This window comes from Camelus ferus, chromosome 15 (assembly GCF_009834535.1).
Source record: "Camelus ferus isolate YT-003-E chromosome 15, BCGSAC_Cfer_1.0, whole genome shotgun sequence".
In the NCBI taxonomy this organism is placed as follows: domain Eukaryota; kingdom Metazoa; phylum Chordata; class Mammalia; order Artiodactyla; family Camelidae; genus Camelus; species Camelus ferus.
This window is the reverse complement of record NC_045710.1, coordinates 27,578,079-27,596,814: the sequence shown is the minus strand read 5'-3', so window position 1 is coordinate 27,596,814 and position 18,736 is coordinate 27,578,079. Positions and strand designations below refer to the sequence as shown.

At 36.4% G+C, this 18,736-nt stretch overlaps 1 protein-coding gene across 3 annotated transcripts in view; it reads left to right on the top strand.

The window, feature by feature from the left end:
* The window catches only part of MAP4K3 (mitogen-activated protein kinase kinase kinase kinase 3), a 155,564-nt gene extending 139,978 nt beyond the window's left edge, over positions 1-15,586 (top strand). For 2 of the 3 annotated variants that reach the window (XM_032497383.1, XM_032497384.1), the window contains 7 exons: positions 876-979; positions 4,854-5,025; positions 7,677-7,745; positions 7,825-7,917; positions 11,032-11,102; positions 13,416-13,471; positions 14,144-15,586. In XM_032497383.1, coding sequence (XP_032353274.1) covers positions 876-979; positions 4,854-5,025; positions 7,677-7,745; positions 7,825-7,917; positions 11,032-11,102; positions 13,416-13,471; positions 14,144-14,231 — 653 coding nt within the window. In that variant the 3' untranslated portion in view covers positions 14,232-15,586. Of the gene's footprint in view, positions 1-875; positions 980-4,853; positions 5,026-7,676; positions 7,746-7,824; positions 7,918-11,006; positions 11,103-13,415; positions 13,472-14,143 lie in introns of all 3 variants that reach the window. The other variant, XR_004326248.1, reaches the window with a different exon arrangement.
* The last annotated feature ends 3,150 nt before the right edge of the window (positions 15,587-18,736 follow it).

Genomic DNA, 18,736 nt, shown 5'->3' with positions numbered 1-18,736 from the left:
GGACATTCTGCCAGTAATAGTTTTATTTTTCCCCTTTAAGTAAAATAAATGTCTTGGCCATTCTATCTCCACGTAAACTAAACCTAATGTAGTACCTTGCACATACAGTTGTTTTGCAAAAATTCCTTGACTGGGCAAATGGAGAGAGTAGGATGACTTTACCACAGGACTTTATCACACCTTGTTCTCCAAGGAGCCTGTTACTTTTCATTCACCATTATTCACTCAGCGTGTATTTTCATACTTTTAATATGTGAAACCTTACATTTGTGATGTGAAGGTTATAGTCTTCCTGTTCACACACCTCTAGCCTAAAGCATCCCCACCCCCATAACAACTAGCTGATTTATTTGCATCTAACAAAAACAAAAACAGTTTCCTTTCCTCCCTTAAAAAACTCTGAGACAATTCAGTTTTATTATTTGTAAGCCTGTCCTTGAGATTTGATTAGTGTCTTCATGTAGCTAAGCCCAAAATGTTACTGCCTCTGAACATTACTACCAAAAGCCCCCTGAATCATACCCCTGAATGTGCTGCAGCTCTCCATTTGGCGACTTCTCCCCAGACCTACTTGGACCCTTCCTTCAGAGTCTTGCTGCTTCAGCTAGTCTCCCTGCTGCCATAAGACCTAAAGTCCTTCTTCTCGCCCCCAGGCCCCATAACAACCAGCAGTTTCACTTGTGCTTACAAATAAAAATCCTGCAAATGATAAGGGAGTTTCCTACACTACCTGAAGTAGTGTTTCTTTTTTACTCTGCAGTCTAAGAAATTGAACTGGCAGCCAGATTTTGCTTGTTTGTTTTTAAAGCATGCAACTATTCCTGTAGGGACTTTGTATTATAAGAGAAGTTACATGTACTTTTTTGCCTTGACAGTGAGAAATCCTTACACGGGCCATAAATACCTATGTGGGGCACTTCAGACTAGCATTGTTCTATTAGAATGGGTTGAACCAATGCAGAAATTTATGTTAATTAAGGTAAGCATGAATATCAGCCTAAGTCATTTTTAGTGTAAAAGCTTGTCAGTTTTCCTGTTCTTTCAAGAAAACTTTTTTTTTTCCCAGTTAATTCTTAAGTTAATGTAATGATTTTGGCTATGTGGCAGAGTGGTGAAAATCTGCCCAATTGTAAGGAACTCAACTGGCCTGATCGAAGTTTTGAAAGAGACTAGACAAAGAGTTCAGAGTTACGGCAGTTAGAGGAGCTGGAAATAGTGACTCACACGTACAGTCTGATGTCAAGAACAGGAGGTGCTGAAAGAGCAGAGAAGTGTTACTTGAATATATTCTCTGTTGGCCTGCTCCATCCACTGCAGCAGAGACAACCTGTGCGTCGGCGTAACCATGCTGAGGGAAAGTCTTCGTTCTGGTTGTCTGCCTACCTGTTAACTTGCCCAGGCCTCCCCATGGATGGTTCTGTGTGCGTTAGTTTCTCTAGACTCTTTAATGGATATTCTTTAAAATGTTTAATATTAAATTTTATGGAAAAACTAACTTAAAATCTGTGAAGTGCTGGCTCAGTCACCCCAAGGAAATACCAGATGAATTTTTAAGCTATTTTATTTGCTATTTTATATAGATCAAGTAGTCTTATTTCATGAACATTTGATATCTCCATAGAAATTGGGATCAAAATAAAATTGGAGTGAATTCTTTCTAAATTGTATAATACAGAACCAGGGTGTTTAAAGTATTGGCTTCCTGTTATTTAATTTTATGAGTAACTAGGCAATCTAGTTTTAATTTTCACATCAGTATTTATTAACCTCAAAATTAACTAGGGCTAAAGAAATGAAAAAAGAGTTTAAAAAATTTAAAACCCATTGCAGTAGTGTTTCCACAGGTAAATTCACCGAAAAAAAATTCTTTAAACCAAAAGTTCAAGGGGAAAATAGCCTTATAAATTGTCCAGAGCAGAGCTGCTGAACCAGCCCATTTCCAGCCATGTTGTTTTGTTCTCAGTTCCTTTTTGTTCTTGCCTGTTTGGCAAAAGTGCATCCTAGAGGTGGGTAAAGGGTATGTAGTTGTTCCTCTGCAGCCCTTTGCTTTCCTGTCTTCCTTCCTAGTCTGTTAGCGATGTGTCCTTCTTGTTCCTTTCATTCGTAACCCCTGTCAGAATGACAGTTTCATTACATCAGTTGCTCATGGATACAGACAGTCTGATTAAACCTTATGAATGAATTTTGTGTATTACGTGATGTATTAAACCACTTAACCCTTTCTCCATTGAAGAGCACGCAGGAAAGAATATATACTTTGAAGACATGGGAAGTTTAATACCCATCCATATGTTCTCTTTGCCAGGTAGATAGATGATACCAGGGAACTTGGCCCTGACGAATGAGGTCTGCTGCTGATACTCTAGGATATTAGACCCACAGTAGAATTCTGCTTGCTGGTCCACTTCAAGACCTCTCACTTTTCCCGCTTTCCTTAAAATCCCTGAGCTTTAGGCCCTTATTTAGCTTCCCTTCATCTTAACCCAGCTCTCCTTTCTCTGTCTCTCTGCTCAGGACTTCTATATGTATATTTTGTAGCTATATTTGACATTATCTCAAGTGATATGATATATATTTTTTTTAATCAAATGCTTGGTTTTCCTTTTGGGGTATGAGAGTAGTTAGATTGATTGACTGACTGACCTGATTGGAGGTACTGGGGATTGAACCCAGGACGTTGTGCATGCTAGGCACACACTCTTCCACTGAGCTATACCCTCCCCCTTACGATATTTCTATACTACAACTCTTATCAGATGTATTCAAAAACATGCTTGTGCTATCTGTATTCTTCATGACATTTCTGAGAAATTTTTTTGCTTCACTAGACTATATTTTCATCATAAATAAAAGTTATAAATTGAAGCAAACACTTGTTACAAACCAGGCAGTGCTATTTAACTAGAGAGACAAAGATGAGTAAGATTATAGTCACTGCCCTCAAGGACCATCACCAGTAGCAACTGGAATTAAAACTATTATTTGGGAATCCTCTTCTGTTTATGATTCATACATTTCGTACATTTTGCTTAGTTACTGTTGGAGGCTAAGTAGAAGTATCCTCACTCTGTTGGTTTTCTTATTTGCTCAGGAAAAAAAAATTAAACAGAAGCATTTCTGTCTTACTTGCTCTTTCCACATTTCAGAAAGAATTATTTAAAATGTTTTACCCTATTAAAAACAGGGCAGATTTTACCCACAGCATATCCCCCAGGTGGGACTGCTCCTAGAGAGGGTGTGGAGTAGGGGCAGCCCCCCGGCAGTTGCAGGGAAGGAAGGATGTGGGGACAGCAGGGGGACACAGAGCTTCACGTTCCAGCCATGAGGACCATGCTGTATCTCCTAACACTGGTAGTTACTATAGCCCCATTTCACCCATTTAGTTTCTCTAGAATTTACAGTGAGTTCCCAGATTAAAGAATAAGTCAAATTCAGTAGCTTTTAAAGATATTACAATAGCCATTTGGGAAATATAATGAAAATGCAGCCTATTTTTAAAAGCAACAAAAAATATAAAATATATTAAGAGTAGACTTAATATGTGTAAGACCAGTATATTTTTTATAAACAACCTTGTTATTGTAAAGAACATTGCTATCACCTCAGACCTCCCCATGGCACTCCCTACAAATCATTTTCCATTTTTATCATAATCATGCACCTCTAAACGTCAGCATTAAGTTTACCTGATTTTTCAACAATATGTAAGTGGAATCATAAAATATATATTCATTTGGGTCTGACTTCTTTTGTGCAGCATTACTGTTGGATGTATTACAATTTGTTCGTTTTCATTGAGCTCTAATTTCCCATCGTGTGACTGTGTCATCATTTTATCCATTCTACTATTGATAGGCATTTGGGTTCCATCCAGTTTTTGGTTATTCTGAGCAGTGCAGCTTGTGAATATTTTTGCATGTTTCCTGTGCGTGTATGTAGTGGTGTTCTCTAGAACAGATAACTAGGAGTGTTACTGCAGGGTTCTAAGGGAGGCATATCTTAGCATTAATGGTTATGTAATTAACCGATATAGTCGTACCAATTTGTACTCCCACCTTCTGTGTATGAGTGTTTGCTCCTCTCTGTTATTAATAACCCTTAATTAATAACCCTTGTTATTGTTGTTCTGCTGGTGGATGTGTATAGTAGCTTGTGGTTTTATTCCCTGATTATTAATGAAGCTAGCATTTTCCATCTATTTTTCCAAACTTTCAAAATAAGAATATATTTAGTCTCTTTGTAGCAAAATAAAAAATAATTTTAAACTTACATAAAATTAAAATCGGTTGCGTTATAACTAACTTAATTTACTAAGTTGAATCACTTGAAATACAGGGCTAAATTTCTTATTTGGGGGATTTTTCTGTCCACACTTGTAAGAGGAGTGTCTCTTGCTAATTAGCATTTCAGTTTTCTCATCCACGTTAGCTCAGTTGGATAAGAAGGCAGAGGAGTATTACTGAGATAGCATCAAATTGGGAGACAGGCGACTCTGCCACAAAGGGTGGAGGGGACCTGGAACAGCCACCCAGTTGCTAGGTCTCAGTTTCCACCTCTGAAAAAAAGAGGGTTGGACAGATGGTTTGTAGCTTCTTTCTAGCCCTAGTATCCTAAAAGCATGTGTTTTTTTTTGACTAAAAAAAATTTTACGGGTGCTTACCTTACAGTCTTTATAAAGATACTTCATAATTTGGATTTTTCTGCAAATCCTGAGTTTCTGTGAGAAGAAGCTGTATTCATAGTGGAGAGTACTATTTCATATATTTTCATAGAACTAAAATTGTCAATAGTGTTCTTATGAAATTATTTGGCTTTTGTTTTCCTTTGTTTAATATATCTTGTTTTTTTTCTAGCACATAGATTTTCCTATACCATGTCCACTTAGAATGTTTGAAATGCTGGTAGTTCCTGAACAGGAGTACCCTTTAGTTTGTGTTGGTGTCAGTAGAGGGAGAGACTTCAACCAGGTGGTTCGATTTGAAACAGTCAACCCAAATTCTACCTCTTCGTGGTTTACAGAATCAGGTTTGTGATTTTTATTAATTGTTAAGGCCAGTGTCTAGACTTGTTCGATAAGTATTAAATTTACTGTATCTTTCATTAGGCAAAAGCCATGCATAAATATCCAGTCTTGAATAACTTACCAAACTGGAAAAAGAGATGACATGCTTTGAAATAGCTAATTTGTGTGACACATTTAAAACCTACTAGTGATTCCCAAACTCAAGTGTGCGTCAGAACCTCCTGGCGAGGCCCTGCCCCCAGAGTTTCATTCAGCAGGTCTGGAGTGGGGCCTGAGACTTTCCATTCTGTAGGTTCCCGGGTGATGCTGATGACGTTAATACAAGAACCACACTTGGAGAACCACACATATACACACAAACCTCAGGCTAAGAGAAAAACTGATTTATATAAAAGGAAAAGCTGCACTAAGTATGGTGTATTTTCCAGTATATTTTTGTAATCGATACACAGGTATTACCCAGTAACCTTAATACATACTTTTAATGATTTATAATTAGGATAGAAATTATAAGTAAATAGTAAAATACTTCCAAAGTATTTGAGGGTGCTTGAAAATAATTCTTTTATATAATTTATTCCCTTAAATTCTGATCTATGTTGCCCAGTTGCATAATAAATCCTCCCTTTGTAAGTTGTGTCTTAGGAAATACTATCTCCAGTTAATAAGCTTTTTACAGAAATTTGATTGTTGTTTGAAACCTTCAGTAGTATTGTTGCAGTCCACACACATTGGCAAAACTTGAGTTTCATGGTAAATAAATCTGATTAAACTTTCATACTTAAAAAAAATGACCTTAAAGGCCTTTTTAATCTTTACTTTTAAAGCACTGTGTTTGTTATGAAGCTCCTTTTGCTTTTTTCTCTTTGAAAATAACACTGTACAATGTTTTGCTATAAAATAGACAGTGGCCATTTTAGAAGATAATTTTTAAAGGTCTGGCAAAAGCCCCTTTGTGTCAATTAGTCAGGAGTTGGTTGGAAGCCTGGAATAGCGTTCACAAAAGGGAAAAAATTAAGAGACTGAGGTTTTTTGGCATTGACAAAAAAAAAAAAATGATGACAAACACATTCACAAAAGTCTAAAGACAATTATATGGCTTGCTAAAACCCAGAACCCAGGAAACTCGAACCAGCTTTCCTTCCAGGACACATTACTGAAGGAAAACATGGCCGTCTCTTGGCAGAATTATGTGGCTTCTCTTTGGCTTCCCCAAACTCACTGTTAAATTTTCCCTGTAGACACCCATCTTCCCTTGCAGACACAGGACGAACTCCTGCTTTCTAATCTCTTCCTCCCTGTTTAACAGGAAGGGATTGTTGGCTGATTAATATTTTATTTAGCGAATTTCAGTTGTCTTATTTCTCCAAAGCACTTTAGTTTTAAATCCCTTCCCACCAATTGTTGAATGAAGGGCTTCATTTCCTGACAAAAGAATTTTGTACCTTCCTTGCCAGGAACTTTTGATTACTTCTCTTACCATAATGAAAGCCCTTTCTTAGGTGTTAAGCATAATAAATATAATTCAGTCTGGTTTTTAGATGATAGAATAGAAGAAGAGAAAGAAAGTATGTCTAGGGTTTTGTATTCAGCTGAAATCATAAGCTAGTGGCTTCCTAAGCTCTGCTGCACACTAGAACCCACCTGAGAAGCTTCTAAACCTCCTGATACGTCAAGTCACACACACCCTCAATTAATTAAGAACATCTGGTGGCAGCTGGGCATCCAGATGATTCCAGTGTTCAGGAATTAATGTTATAAGCAATTTGTGAATCTTATTTTCCTGTCTTTCTAATAATGCTAGACTGGCTTCTTGAACTGATTCTTAATTTTCACCAAGTGTTTAGGAGTTACAAAGTTCTGGCTGGCCTAATTTACTGGAGACCTGTTCCATATCCTTCCAAACCTAGCTGTGGAAGTACCAGGTCTAAAATAGTGTGAGGGTCTGAAATACAGCATTCCTTGGGTTTATTAAGATTCTAAACATATAGGAAGGAGAAAAGAGGCAGGCTAGACTTTGGATCAGACCCATTCTCTAGAAACCAAGCCCTATAGCTCAGTAGTTTCAATTCTGATGTTCATACAAAGCCTGGTATATCCTGCCTTTCACTTCCTGGAAAACTAAGTCATCTAAACATTTTCCGTTTGTAAGAACTTTGATGAGCCATTATAAAAATAATGCCTCTTTGTGTTTTTATAGTACTTCATACTTCTCAAAGTACTTCAGTATTTTTATAACTCATTTGTTATTGAAGTAATTTGTTTGACTCTAATTCATTCAATAAATATTTATTGCATGTGCTCGACACTAAGTATAATGATGTACAGAGCACATCCCTGGCCCTCTGAGCTTCAAATCAGAAACTAGTCATAGCATAATGTAGAAGATTAGACATCTGATTTCACATATGAATAAAATAATGACATCACCAGTAGTAGTGAAGTAGCTAACCCTCTGTGAAGCACTCACGTCGTTTGGCACATCTGTCAGTGTTTGTACACAGCCGCCTGCCTCAACCACTACATATATTTAGCTAAAAATGTGTATCCATTTCAAATTCAGTGACATTCAGGATTTTTTTTTTATTTATTGTTTCTATGCTTTAAATATTACTACTTTCTGTAAGTTTTATCAAAGTTGTTTGTGTTGCAGATACCCCACAGACAAGTGTTACTCATGTAACCCAGCTGGAGAGAGATACCATTCTTGTATGCTTGGACTGTAAGTTTTTGTTTACGAATATCTTATTTTAATAATATTTCTTTTATCTTAGTTTCTGAGTGACTTTTTTTCTCTCTAGGTTGTATAAAAATAGTGAATCTCCAAGGAAGATTAAAATCTAGCAGAAAACTATCATCAGAACTCACTTTTGATTTCCAGATTGAATCAATTGGTAAGCCAAAGTTTTCTTTCTTGTTTGATTGCATTATAAGCTGCTCAAAATAATTTATCTGATAATTATTTGAAATTATAAAAATGTATTACTAAGGACTCATTTTTTTAAATACAGAATATAATGAATATGAGATGAATATCAGTCTTTGCTTTTACACATTTTCTAAAATAGTTTAATATAATCTGTAAATAATATTATCTTCTCTACAGAATTAGCATTTTCAGAATAATTAAATATCATTTTTCATAACCTAGTTATGAATTTCCGTTTTCTCTAGGCTCCTATAGAGTTCCCCTATAAGTACTTTAAAATTTAGTCCTTAGTATAGTCCATTGTATTTTTGCTGTTGTATCTACTGATCAGAGTATAAGTACATGGAAAGTCCTCTTGCCATTTTTACATTTTGCTTGATAAGAGTTTTTTCTGAAAAAGGATTTCTTTTAGAATCAGTATTCTAAGATGATTGCATTCAGGAAAAATGAGGTTAAATGACCATAATAGAGAGAATGCTGGGGAAAATGAGTGACAATTAATCTAGCTATACACAGTTTCTCTGATGTCCTCTGTCAGTAAAGACACTTGCATGTGTATGCATCGGCAGAAGGGAGGGCCACGGGCAGATATTTTATTTTTCTTATTCCTAGTCCTCTTTTTCACTCTTTCCCCCAATTAGAGTGCCTCTCTCCCAACAAGCAAATGTTGATGATAATAACAAGTCAGTTTTGAGGGACATCTACTTGAGAGGCTACAATGGATTCTGTATTTAAAAACACAGAGCAGGGAGGGGAGAAGGATATAGCTCAGTGGTAGAGCATGTGCTTAGCGTGCACAGGTTCCTGGGTTCAATCCCAAATACCTCCATTTTAAAAATAAATAAATAAACAAACAAACAAACCTACTTACCTCTCTCCCCCCGCCCCCTCCCTCCAAAAGGGAGAAAAAAAACGCATAGCCAGATCAAAAACCAAGACGTAGAACAAAAACTCAAAGTAATATGCAGGCCTGAGGCCAACAGACCTGCCACACTCCTGGGTGATAAAGAAGACTAACAGCATCCCACAGGAGGTGGGGAGCCAGAGCCAGGAGGCACCTCCTAATTAAGACTCCACCCACATAAGGCCTGGTGGTTTTGCAGGTGATTTTTACCCACCTTTAGAAGAAGAGATAATCCCTATCCTATACAAACTGCTTCAGATCGTAGACAAAGAAGAAATGGGGAATAAATCGGTTTTTAACATTGATGCTAAAATCAATAAAATTATACAGAAAACAAAATTATCTGATCTCATGAAAATAGATTTTGGGAAATCTAAATAAAATACCAGCAAATAGAATTCCATATTATCAAATAGTAGGCTTTAATCTCAGAAGAGCAAAGATGGTTCAGTATTAAAAAGTTTATTTATGTAATATAGCACATGAAAGGTTAAAAGCAAAAAGTCATGTAACTCTTCAGCAGTTACACCAAAAGCATTCAATAAAATCTGTCATTTATAACTTTAAAAAAACTTCTTAAAAATTAGGAACAGAAGGAAATACCCTTCATCAAGCAAAGCCTATTAAAAATATCATGTTTAAGGGTTAAAGTAATTCCCATTAAGCTGGAGAATGAAATAAGGATGCTTGCTCTCATCACATTTCAACATTGTCTTATTAGACAGGAAAAGGGAACTATGAGGATTAGTAAGAAATAAGTAAAAATAAAAATCCTTTTTTGCTGATGGAATGATTATCTACTAGAATATACAACTCTAAACTATTAGAACCAATAAGAGAATTTAGAATTGCTAGATACGAGTAACAGAGATGATGGCTTTCTGATATGCCAGTAAGATATATAGGAATAAATGTAATCAAATATATCTAGAAAATCACAAATTATTGTTCAACAGCATAAAGAAGATTTGAACAAACAAACTACACCATGTCCATGGATAGGAAGACTAAATATGAGAAAGATGTCAGTTCTTCACAAATTAATCCACAAATTCAGTGTATTTACAATAAAAATCCCAATAAAGTATTATGTGCCACTTGATAAGCTATCTTAAAATTCACATGGAAAAGCCAAAGGCCAGGAATAGTGAAATAAATTTTGATGAATACTTACCCACTTGATATTGAAACTTACTATAAAGCCTTAGTGATTTAAGACAGTGAGGGATCAACAGAGAGATGAACGTAAAGAAGAGTGGAACAGAAGAGAAAGCTCAGAAGTACGTGTGAATGGAAAGTTGTATCATATGTCAGTGGGAAATGATACACTATTCAACAAATGATTCTAGTACAGTTGTTTATCTGCAGGGGAACAAAATTAGATTTCTTCCTCACTGAATACACACAAAAGTATGTATTAAATATGTAAATACAGAAAGCGAAGGTAAAATTTTTAGAAGGCACATTTTTGCCTCTTTCCCAGTAATTCTGTTTCTAGATATCTTCCCCAAGAAAATTTCGCACATGTATTCCAAGAAAAGGTACAATAATGTTTATTGCAGCATTGTTTGTAATAACAAAAAAATAGAAATTTCGTTTGGTTCATCATACCAAATGTAGGAAAGTTGGAAACATTCAGTATAAAGTTTACACTGATAATGTGAACTTACTATGTTGTAATAGTAAAAACATGCATGAGATAACATTGCTGTCTCAGGGAGGAGGGGAAGGCTGGAATGGAACCAGAGAAGGAATATATAAGCACGCTAGCTGTATTCATTTTTATTTAAAACAAAAAGCAAATATGGCAAAAGGTTAGGAGAGTGGAATGGTGGATACATGTGTTTTTATGCTATTCTCATATTTTTCTGTATGTTTGAAATATTTTATTTTAAAATATTGTTATTTTATCAAAGCATACAGCAAAAAAGATATTTTCAGTGAGTTTTATTTTTCTTGTCAGAAAAATAAATCAGCTGTGTATAGTACTTACGCTACATAGTATATGCTGTATAGTTCTGAGCGGTGTAGTAAAGATGCCATTATAAATACGGAATGACTAACATTTGTTACTAATTGAGATACTGCTATGCGAGATAGAAAGAGGGATGAAATGATGCTTATCAGTTGAACTTTTGTACTATTAACAGTAACTGAGCTGTTCTTGCCTGCTAGTTTGCCTGCAAGACAGTGTGCTAGCTTTCTGGAAACATGGAATGCAAGGTAGAAGTTTTAGATCTAATGAGGTAAGTAATCTTTTTTAAATTATGTCCATTAACTATTATGTCCTGATAATAGTTAAATTATCAGATTCTACATCAGTTTTCTTTAACTTTGGAAAATTCCTAATTGGTACAAGGAATACTTGACTTGCTAATACCTTTATTAATATTTTCAGTATTCAGTCCAGTGATTAAAATTAGTAGCCCATACTTTATAGCCACATCTACCTCTCTCCACTCACCTGAACAACTTCCGTGCACATTACATGCTTCCAGATAATCACCCTCATATGCAGAACAGGAACTCCCTAAATACTGTGGTTTTCTCTCAGCTTTCCCAGACTGTCACCTGGAATGGGATGGCCGATGCTGGCTCTCTCTACTTTGTATGTCAGAAATAATGACCAATGCAGGCTATCACTAAAGGGTTCTGCATTTCTCTTGAAGCCATCTTGCCTCCTATTTCTGTTATCCTTATTCACTTGACATTTATAAGATTCTTTGCCCATTTCCTTTCCCTTTTCCCTAATCTTTTATTAATCTTACTCCTTTTTATTAGATAGCTTACCTGTATCTCCTTATCTTCTTACCTTAATTTAACTCCAGGAATAATTTAACTCCAAGTCATACGATGTATTCAGTTCAGTTTAACGTTTACACAAGAAAGTGCTGAGGTTTCAAACATGAACAAGACTTGGTACTTGCCCCCTAGAATATTACAGGCCAGTAAAGTCATCCTAAGTTTTTCCATACCCCCCAGCCAATTTCGGTAGTATAACTTTCACTTGAGCATTAGAGGGAAAGGAAAACCTTAGGTGCCCAAAGCGAGAAAATAGCTCATTTGTGTTTTAAACTGTCATTCATTAAGCTCAGAGCATTTCTTCTAACCAAATGAGCAGTGCAGAAGAGTGATCACGAGCGTGGGTACCAGGGGAGACACCCGGTTCAGTCTCAGCTCTGCTCTTCAGTAACTGTGTGACCTGGCATATCACTTCACTTCTCTTTACCTCTGTTTTTTCATCGTGAATTGAGGATAACAACATGGCATTTCCTTCATAGGGTTGCTAAGGTTAAATGAAAGGAAGCCTGTAATGTGCTTAGCATAACGCCTGGCCTACAGTAAGTGTTCAAGAAAGGTGGCTGCCAGTATGTTTCTACGAGTAATTCCCACAAGAAGGCTCACTTCTCAGGAAGATTTTTTAAAATCACTTGAAGCAGTGGGGGCTGGAGATAAGAATAGTCAACAGCTAATGAACACCAGGCAGAGGAAGAAAGGCATCATAGGCGGGATACAAGAGAATGGTTTAAGAAAACACAAGTTCGCCCCCAAAAGTCACCTGCAGGGCTTTTTCAAACATAAGCAGCCCTTACTAAATACAACCCCTCCAAAAATGGTATGTCCCTCTAGTAGGCAAACCCCAGAACACATCGACAATCAGTCATGATGAGCCACTATTATAGCATGTTGTGTCCTTCAGGTGTGCTGAGTCACAAAAGAAGTCAAGAATCACCGACTGTTGTTTCCAGAATAATCAGTTTCAAAATCAAATGTTTTTTCAGCCTGCCAAATTTAGGGGAGAAGCTACTGCCATTATAATTGGGAATGTTTTGCATTCAGTAAGCAGTAAATGGTGGGTTTCTCTTTCCCCTATAGGCTTTTCTTACTCTCCTGTAGGCTAACTCCCCAACTAGTAACTGTTGGGGAGTCACACCGAGGACTTTAGGACATACACCATCAGAAAATATTATTTCAAGAGGCTGGAAAAGGGAATTATTATTCCTTAGCTAGGCATTATATCCACTAACACTTAAGAGAATACTGCAAGATACCAATGCAAGGTAGACATTATCTGTCCTACTTTGCTGAATTACAAACAAATTGCATACCTTGCATAATTATCACAGCTGGTAAGTGGGAAACCTGGAATTTCAACTTGAGTCCTGAGTTTGTCCCATCATAGCACATGGCAGCCTTTTAAGTAAAAGGACCAGACCAAGTGGCTTACTGCTGCAGGAGTCTTGCTGTTAGTACAAACATAAGTGAGGTTTCTGATAAATAAAATGGACTAGGTGCTTTGCTTTTAAATTTTTCCCTTGAAGTCTGTATAACAAGTAAATGGTTTCCCACTGTCATGCTTTATGATTAATTGAAAAGTAGCCACATTTTTCCTAGACTAACAAATGGATGCACCTGTGTGCTGCCTTAACAAATTAACAGTCATAAAGAAATCTATTTCCATTTTAGGAAGTATGTTTCTTTTCTTTAGTGTTATAAATTAAATGCCCATATAAAATTCTGTGCCTTTAATTTCAGAAATTGATATTTTAATTGAACAGGTAACACAAGAAATTTCAGATAGCACAAGAATTTTCAGACTGCTTGGATCTGACAGGTATGAAAAGGGGTTATATTAAATACATAGTTCTACACGTGTTTTATAAATCCAGCATGAAACTGGTTTCTTTTTCAAGAGACTTGAAATTTCTGCAGTAGTATATTCAACATTGTATTTTTCATATTATAAGAATTCACAGGTCAGAAAGTTATAAAGCCTTTGGGAATGTGTCTGACCTTCCAAGTAGCAGGAATATACAGATCTGTCAGTACTAGTTTTGCATTAAACATAATATTTAAAGTATGCTTTATAGCACAAGAAAGAGGAGGTACTGTATGCTAGCAAACAGAAACATTTTCAGTTTTAGTACCAAAAAGGATTTGGGGGTTCTATTCTGATTTACTTTCTGATTCTTGAACTACAGATTCTTTTGGAATTTGTAATTGGAATTAAGTTCTCCCAAATTATTTCTACTACAGGTTTGCCCTGCCTGACTCTTAGAACAACACTGGCTTAGAGGTGGGAGGTGGTGGGCGGCAAAATTACTTCCCAGAGCTGGAATTGACTCTTTAATCACAGTGATTTGCAAGTGATTTCTGCCCACAAGTCAAATAACCAACATTTATTAGAGGCATATAATGAAGAAGCAATGGGAAAATTTTCTGCTAACATGAGTTTTCAAGAGTAACTTTGTTTTGTTACATGTTTTTTGTTTGTTTACTATTTTAGGGTCGTGGTTTTGGAAAGTAGGCCAACTGATAACCCCACAGCAAATAGCAATTTATACATCCTGGCGGGTCATGAAAACAGTTACTGAGAGATGTTGTGCTTTGACAGTTAACTATAGAAAGAACGAACACTACCACTGCAACATTAACGGATGCTTGAAGCTGTACAAAAGCTGCAGTAACCTGGCTTCAGTTACTTGTAATTTATTGTGGCATGAGATAAGAGGGGGAAATTGTGTGTTTTAAGTGGTATGGATATATTTAGCATACTGAACCACACAAGTGCTTTTTCGTTGTTATGTAATCTTTGTATATACAGGCAGTAATTTTTCTGTGAAACTTCATATTGCTGAAGACATACACTAAGAATTTATGTAGATAATGTACTTTTATGAGATGTACAAGTAAGTGTCTTATCTGTACAGATGTAAATGTTGATGAAAATGCAATTGGGATTAATATTTTAAGAATTCTTTAGTATATTGGGTGTGGCTGTATTACAAAATGGGATGCTGGCAATGAAACAGTACATTTAACACTATTGTATTTTTATTATATGTAATTTAGTAATACAAAGATAAATCTTGTAACTTTTAAAATTGTAACAGAGGCTGTAATCATTTTATAATCTTGTTTTTAATTTTAATGCAAGTACACTGGTGTGTTTATATTTGCACAAAGTATTGATATGTGATGTATTAAGTCACAAAAGTAAGCTGTGACATTGTCAATGTGCATTCAGCTCCACAACATCTTTTTTAAATGTATTTGGATTGTTTTCTACGTGAAGCAAACCAATTAACCCTCTGTCGTAGTAACTGGTCTTTTTATATTTAAGCAGAATCCTGTCAGATGGCTTGTCTGTGCTTAAAAACAATACCTTTGGGAAATTTTTGAATCACAGAATAGCGGTACCGTGATGTAACACTGCAGTTGTTGGCCGAGTTACAGTATGCACAAAGTATAAGCATATCAGAGAGTCCACACTAAACATTTCATATAATCACTTTAAAGAACTATGACATTCCATAGAGTGAAGTGGTTCAAATTTCTAGTGGAATTTTTACTTTTGTTGGCCTTATTTTATGATCATTTTCATGTTTCTTTTGATTTAGAATATTTAACACATGGCCAAAATAATTTAGTTACTACCTCATATAAACAATGTAATGGTTACTACACATCACAGGAACTTGGTTTTGGTCAAAGTCATTTTTGATTGCTTTTTTCCAGTGGAATATGTATATACCAAGTTTTAGCAAAATGAACACTTTTGGCTCTTTTTTGGTATATGTTCTTTATATTTTAATGTGAGTATATACACTAAGAACAAACTAAATTGTGATTTAATGGTCTTCATTTATTTTAATTGACAATGCTTTTAAATATGTTCATGATTGTACATAGTGTAAAATAAACATGTTTTTTAACATGCTGTTGTATAGTAGCTCGTCATCTGGCTTAATCTGTATATAGTGAGACTAAAACATATTAAGGAGAAAATTTTTTTAATTATTCTGCATTAAATCCTTAGGTGACCATTCTGATCCCTCAGCTCATGAAATTTTTATTCAATCTGTTCATCTCAGTTTCATAAAGGACTGATATTCCCTCATTTGAGAAAAGGGCATCTTTTGTAGAATCTTCAACTTCCTGATCAGGAAAATCAGTAAAACATTCGTAATCTTTTGGTTAGAGCAGGGATTGGCAAACTGCATTCCTCAGCCCAATCCTATTCAATGCCTATTTTTATAAATAAATTTTACTGGGAAACATACTCATTTACATGTTGTCTGTATAGCTGCTTTTGCCAAAAATACAGTTTTCCCAAATAAACTGTATGGCCCACAGAGCCTAAAATACTTACCATCTGCCCCTTTATGGACATAGTTTGCTGCTTCCTGGGTCGGAGAACAGAAGGGAGAGTGTTGGGAATGCAGTTCCAGAGGCCGGAGAGGGGATGATTCGGTGGGAAGAACTGTGCTGGGAGCAAAAGGTGGCATTTCTACTCCTGTGAATGCTCCTGCCTGTTGTTACCACCTTTGGTGATTGACTTGACTCCAGAACAGTTTCTTTATGTAAAAATGTGACTTCTAAATCATACAGATGTTAATAATCATAGCAGTTGTGTACATTTATCACTTTTCCCAAATACATTGTGACTAATCTTAACATTAATAACTGAATAATGATTTTCAAAAACATGTCTTCATCAGTATAACATCATCATCAGTTTGTTGGAAAAAACAGGCTCGTGGAAAAGATTTTTGAGAAATCAGTATTCTATCCTTGCCATTTATTGACAACGTTGTTGATCCTTTTTCTGGGCCACTGTTTTTTTCTAGTGTCTAAGTCCCATAAATTATATAAAGGGTCACATCTCAAAAAACTTAACCATCACGTTTAACTGTCAAGCATTTCAAAATACTTACAGAAAATAAAGTACACAACTGGTTGTGTGTTATACATGGGCTTTTTAAATCTAGTGACCCCTGGAATCAATTTTTGAGGATGAGGCCCAATAACCTGTATTTTTATGAAGTTGTACAAATGATTCTGATATGCAGCCCTCCATGAGAACCACTGGCCCGACACTGAATTTAAACCAGTGTTTCTGAGTGTGGTCCAAGTACCACCTGCCTCAGAAAGAAGAATCTTTGATAACATAAAAATGGAGATTTGGGGGCTCCACTCAGTAACTTTTGATTGAGGCCCTTTATTCACTCAAAAGGAAGAGAACTACTAACTGAAATGTTGGAAACAAACGATTTCATCTTCACTGAAATTCAAAGCTGTCTAATCTTGTTAGCTAGTTTCTTAGACGGTGTTAAGAAGAATGGGCCTGTTGGCATCATTCATCTAGCAAGTGGATCACTGATTTCAGTAGAGACAAGGAAATAAAGGACAGGTATCAGTTTTCACCATTGCTAGAAGAAAGGTGGAGGGAAGTGTGCTATATGAAATAATGGGTAGACACTAAGAGTATTACTTGAGGAGACATAGTAACAGGAAGTGCCCAGTGCACGTATGTGTGTGCCAGGTGTTATTCCACTTGCTAAATTTACATAGATTGTCCCAGTGAGGTGCCAGAACAGCCCGGTGAGGGAGGAATTGTTAATGCCACTTTACAGATGAAACTAGGCCAACACAAAGGTTAAATAACTTGCCCAAGAATATAGCTGGTAAGTAGTAGAGCTAAGATTTGAACCTAGGCACTTAGTTCAAGGTGTATATTCTTAACTACTGTACCAGACTGTAGTACCCAGAATATATACAGTATATCTACTACCCTCGGAAATACATTCTAGCATTGCTCCCCTGCAATTAGACTTACTTTCTCCAGGAATTGGATTTCAAATTCTGATCTTCACTGTCTCTTTGCAGCAAAAGAGAAATTAACTTTCTGCCTTAATTGTTTGCATTTTCTTTATTCAGTGTTTTTATGTAAGAATAAAAAGATTTGCATATAATTAATTTTACAGTTAAAGCTTATGAAATAAGTCTAGTCAAAACTCATTACAAAGACTTTTTTTTTCTTTTTTTTTTATTCTTGTGAAGTAATTATTTAACCAACATGCATTGATCACTTACAATGGATTGAGGCACTTTACTGGCACTGGGGAAAAGATGGAAAAGGCATCATTCCCAGTATTCCAGGAGCATGCTTGGATGAATAAAGATAAATTTAAGGAAAGGTACAAAAGGCTGTGCCTAATTCTGCTTTGGGAAAAGGAAAACCTTTGTGTAGAACATTATATATAAACCAAGCTGTTGATAGATGAAGAAGAGTTTATCGAGTGCAGAAAAAAATCAAGGTAGGGAGCTGTGGCTAGACTAAGCCATATGCAAAAATACTGCATGTTCAAGGAAAAGTGATGCTAAATGCAGCTGACCTTAAGGTGTGTAGAGCAGAGTAACAAGGCCTGAAGCTAGAAAAAAAGGATGGGCCTCATTGCGAAGAGCTTCCTAATGAGAAAAGTAGATCCCGTAGTCAACAGTTACAGAAACTGTAGGGATCAGGTTCCATGAAGATGAAAATAGCCATTGGGTTTGTACCTAAGATGATGGCTTGGATCCCTACTGAGAAAATTATCTATGTAGCATGATGAGGGCAAAAATGATAAAGAGAAATAAGTTGACGTCAGTTTATGTAAATTTGAGTTTAGTGGGAGTTATGTTTGGTCTTGAAAGAGGAAGGAGATAAAGGTTACTGGTTTGGTTTTGTTTCTGAAGGTGGGAAATTAGAGCATATTTCTAAGTACATGAAGGAAGTGGAGAATTGAAGATGAGAAATGCCCAGGCAGGGAAATGGACTAACTTCAACGTTTACATGGGCTTAATCTTTGTGCTCCTGAGGCCTTGGAAAGGAACAGTGTTATGGAAAAGCAGTTAAAACGTTTCCCGAGTGCCTCCTTCAAGGCATCTTGAAAGGGTTCTCCGAGGAGAGATTGCTGCCGTGTCCACACTTCAGGGCTCAGCCCAAAGATGAGCCACCAAGATGCTGAGCCGGGCGCGCGGGCTTCCCCTGCGGCGGGTGCCAGCGGAACCCGCTCCGGAAGCCGCAGGGCCCGCGCGGCCCGAGCGTCCGGTTGCC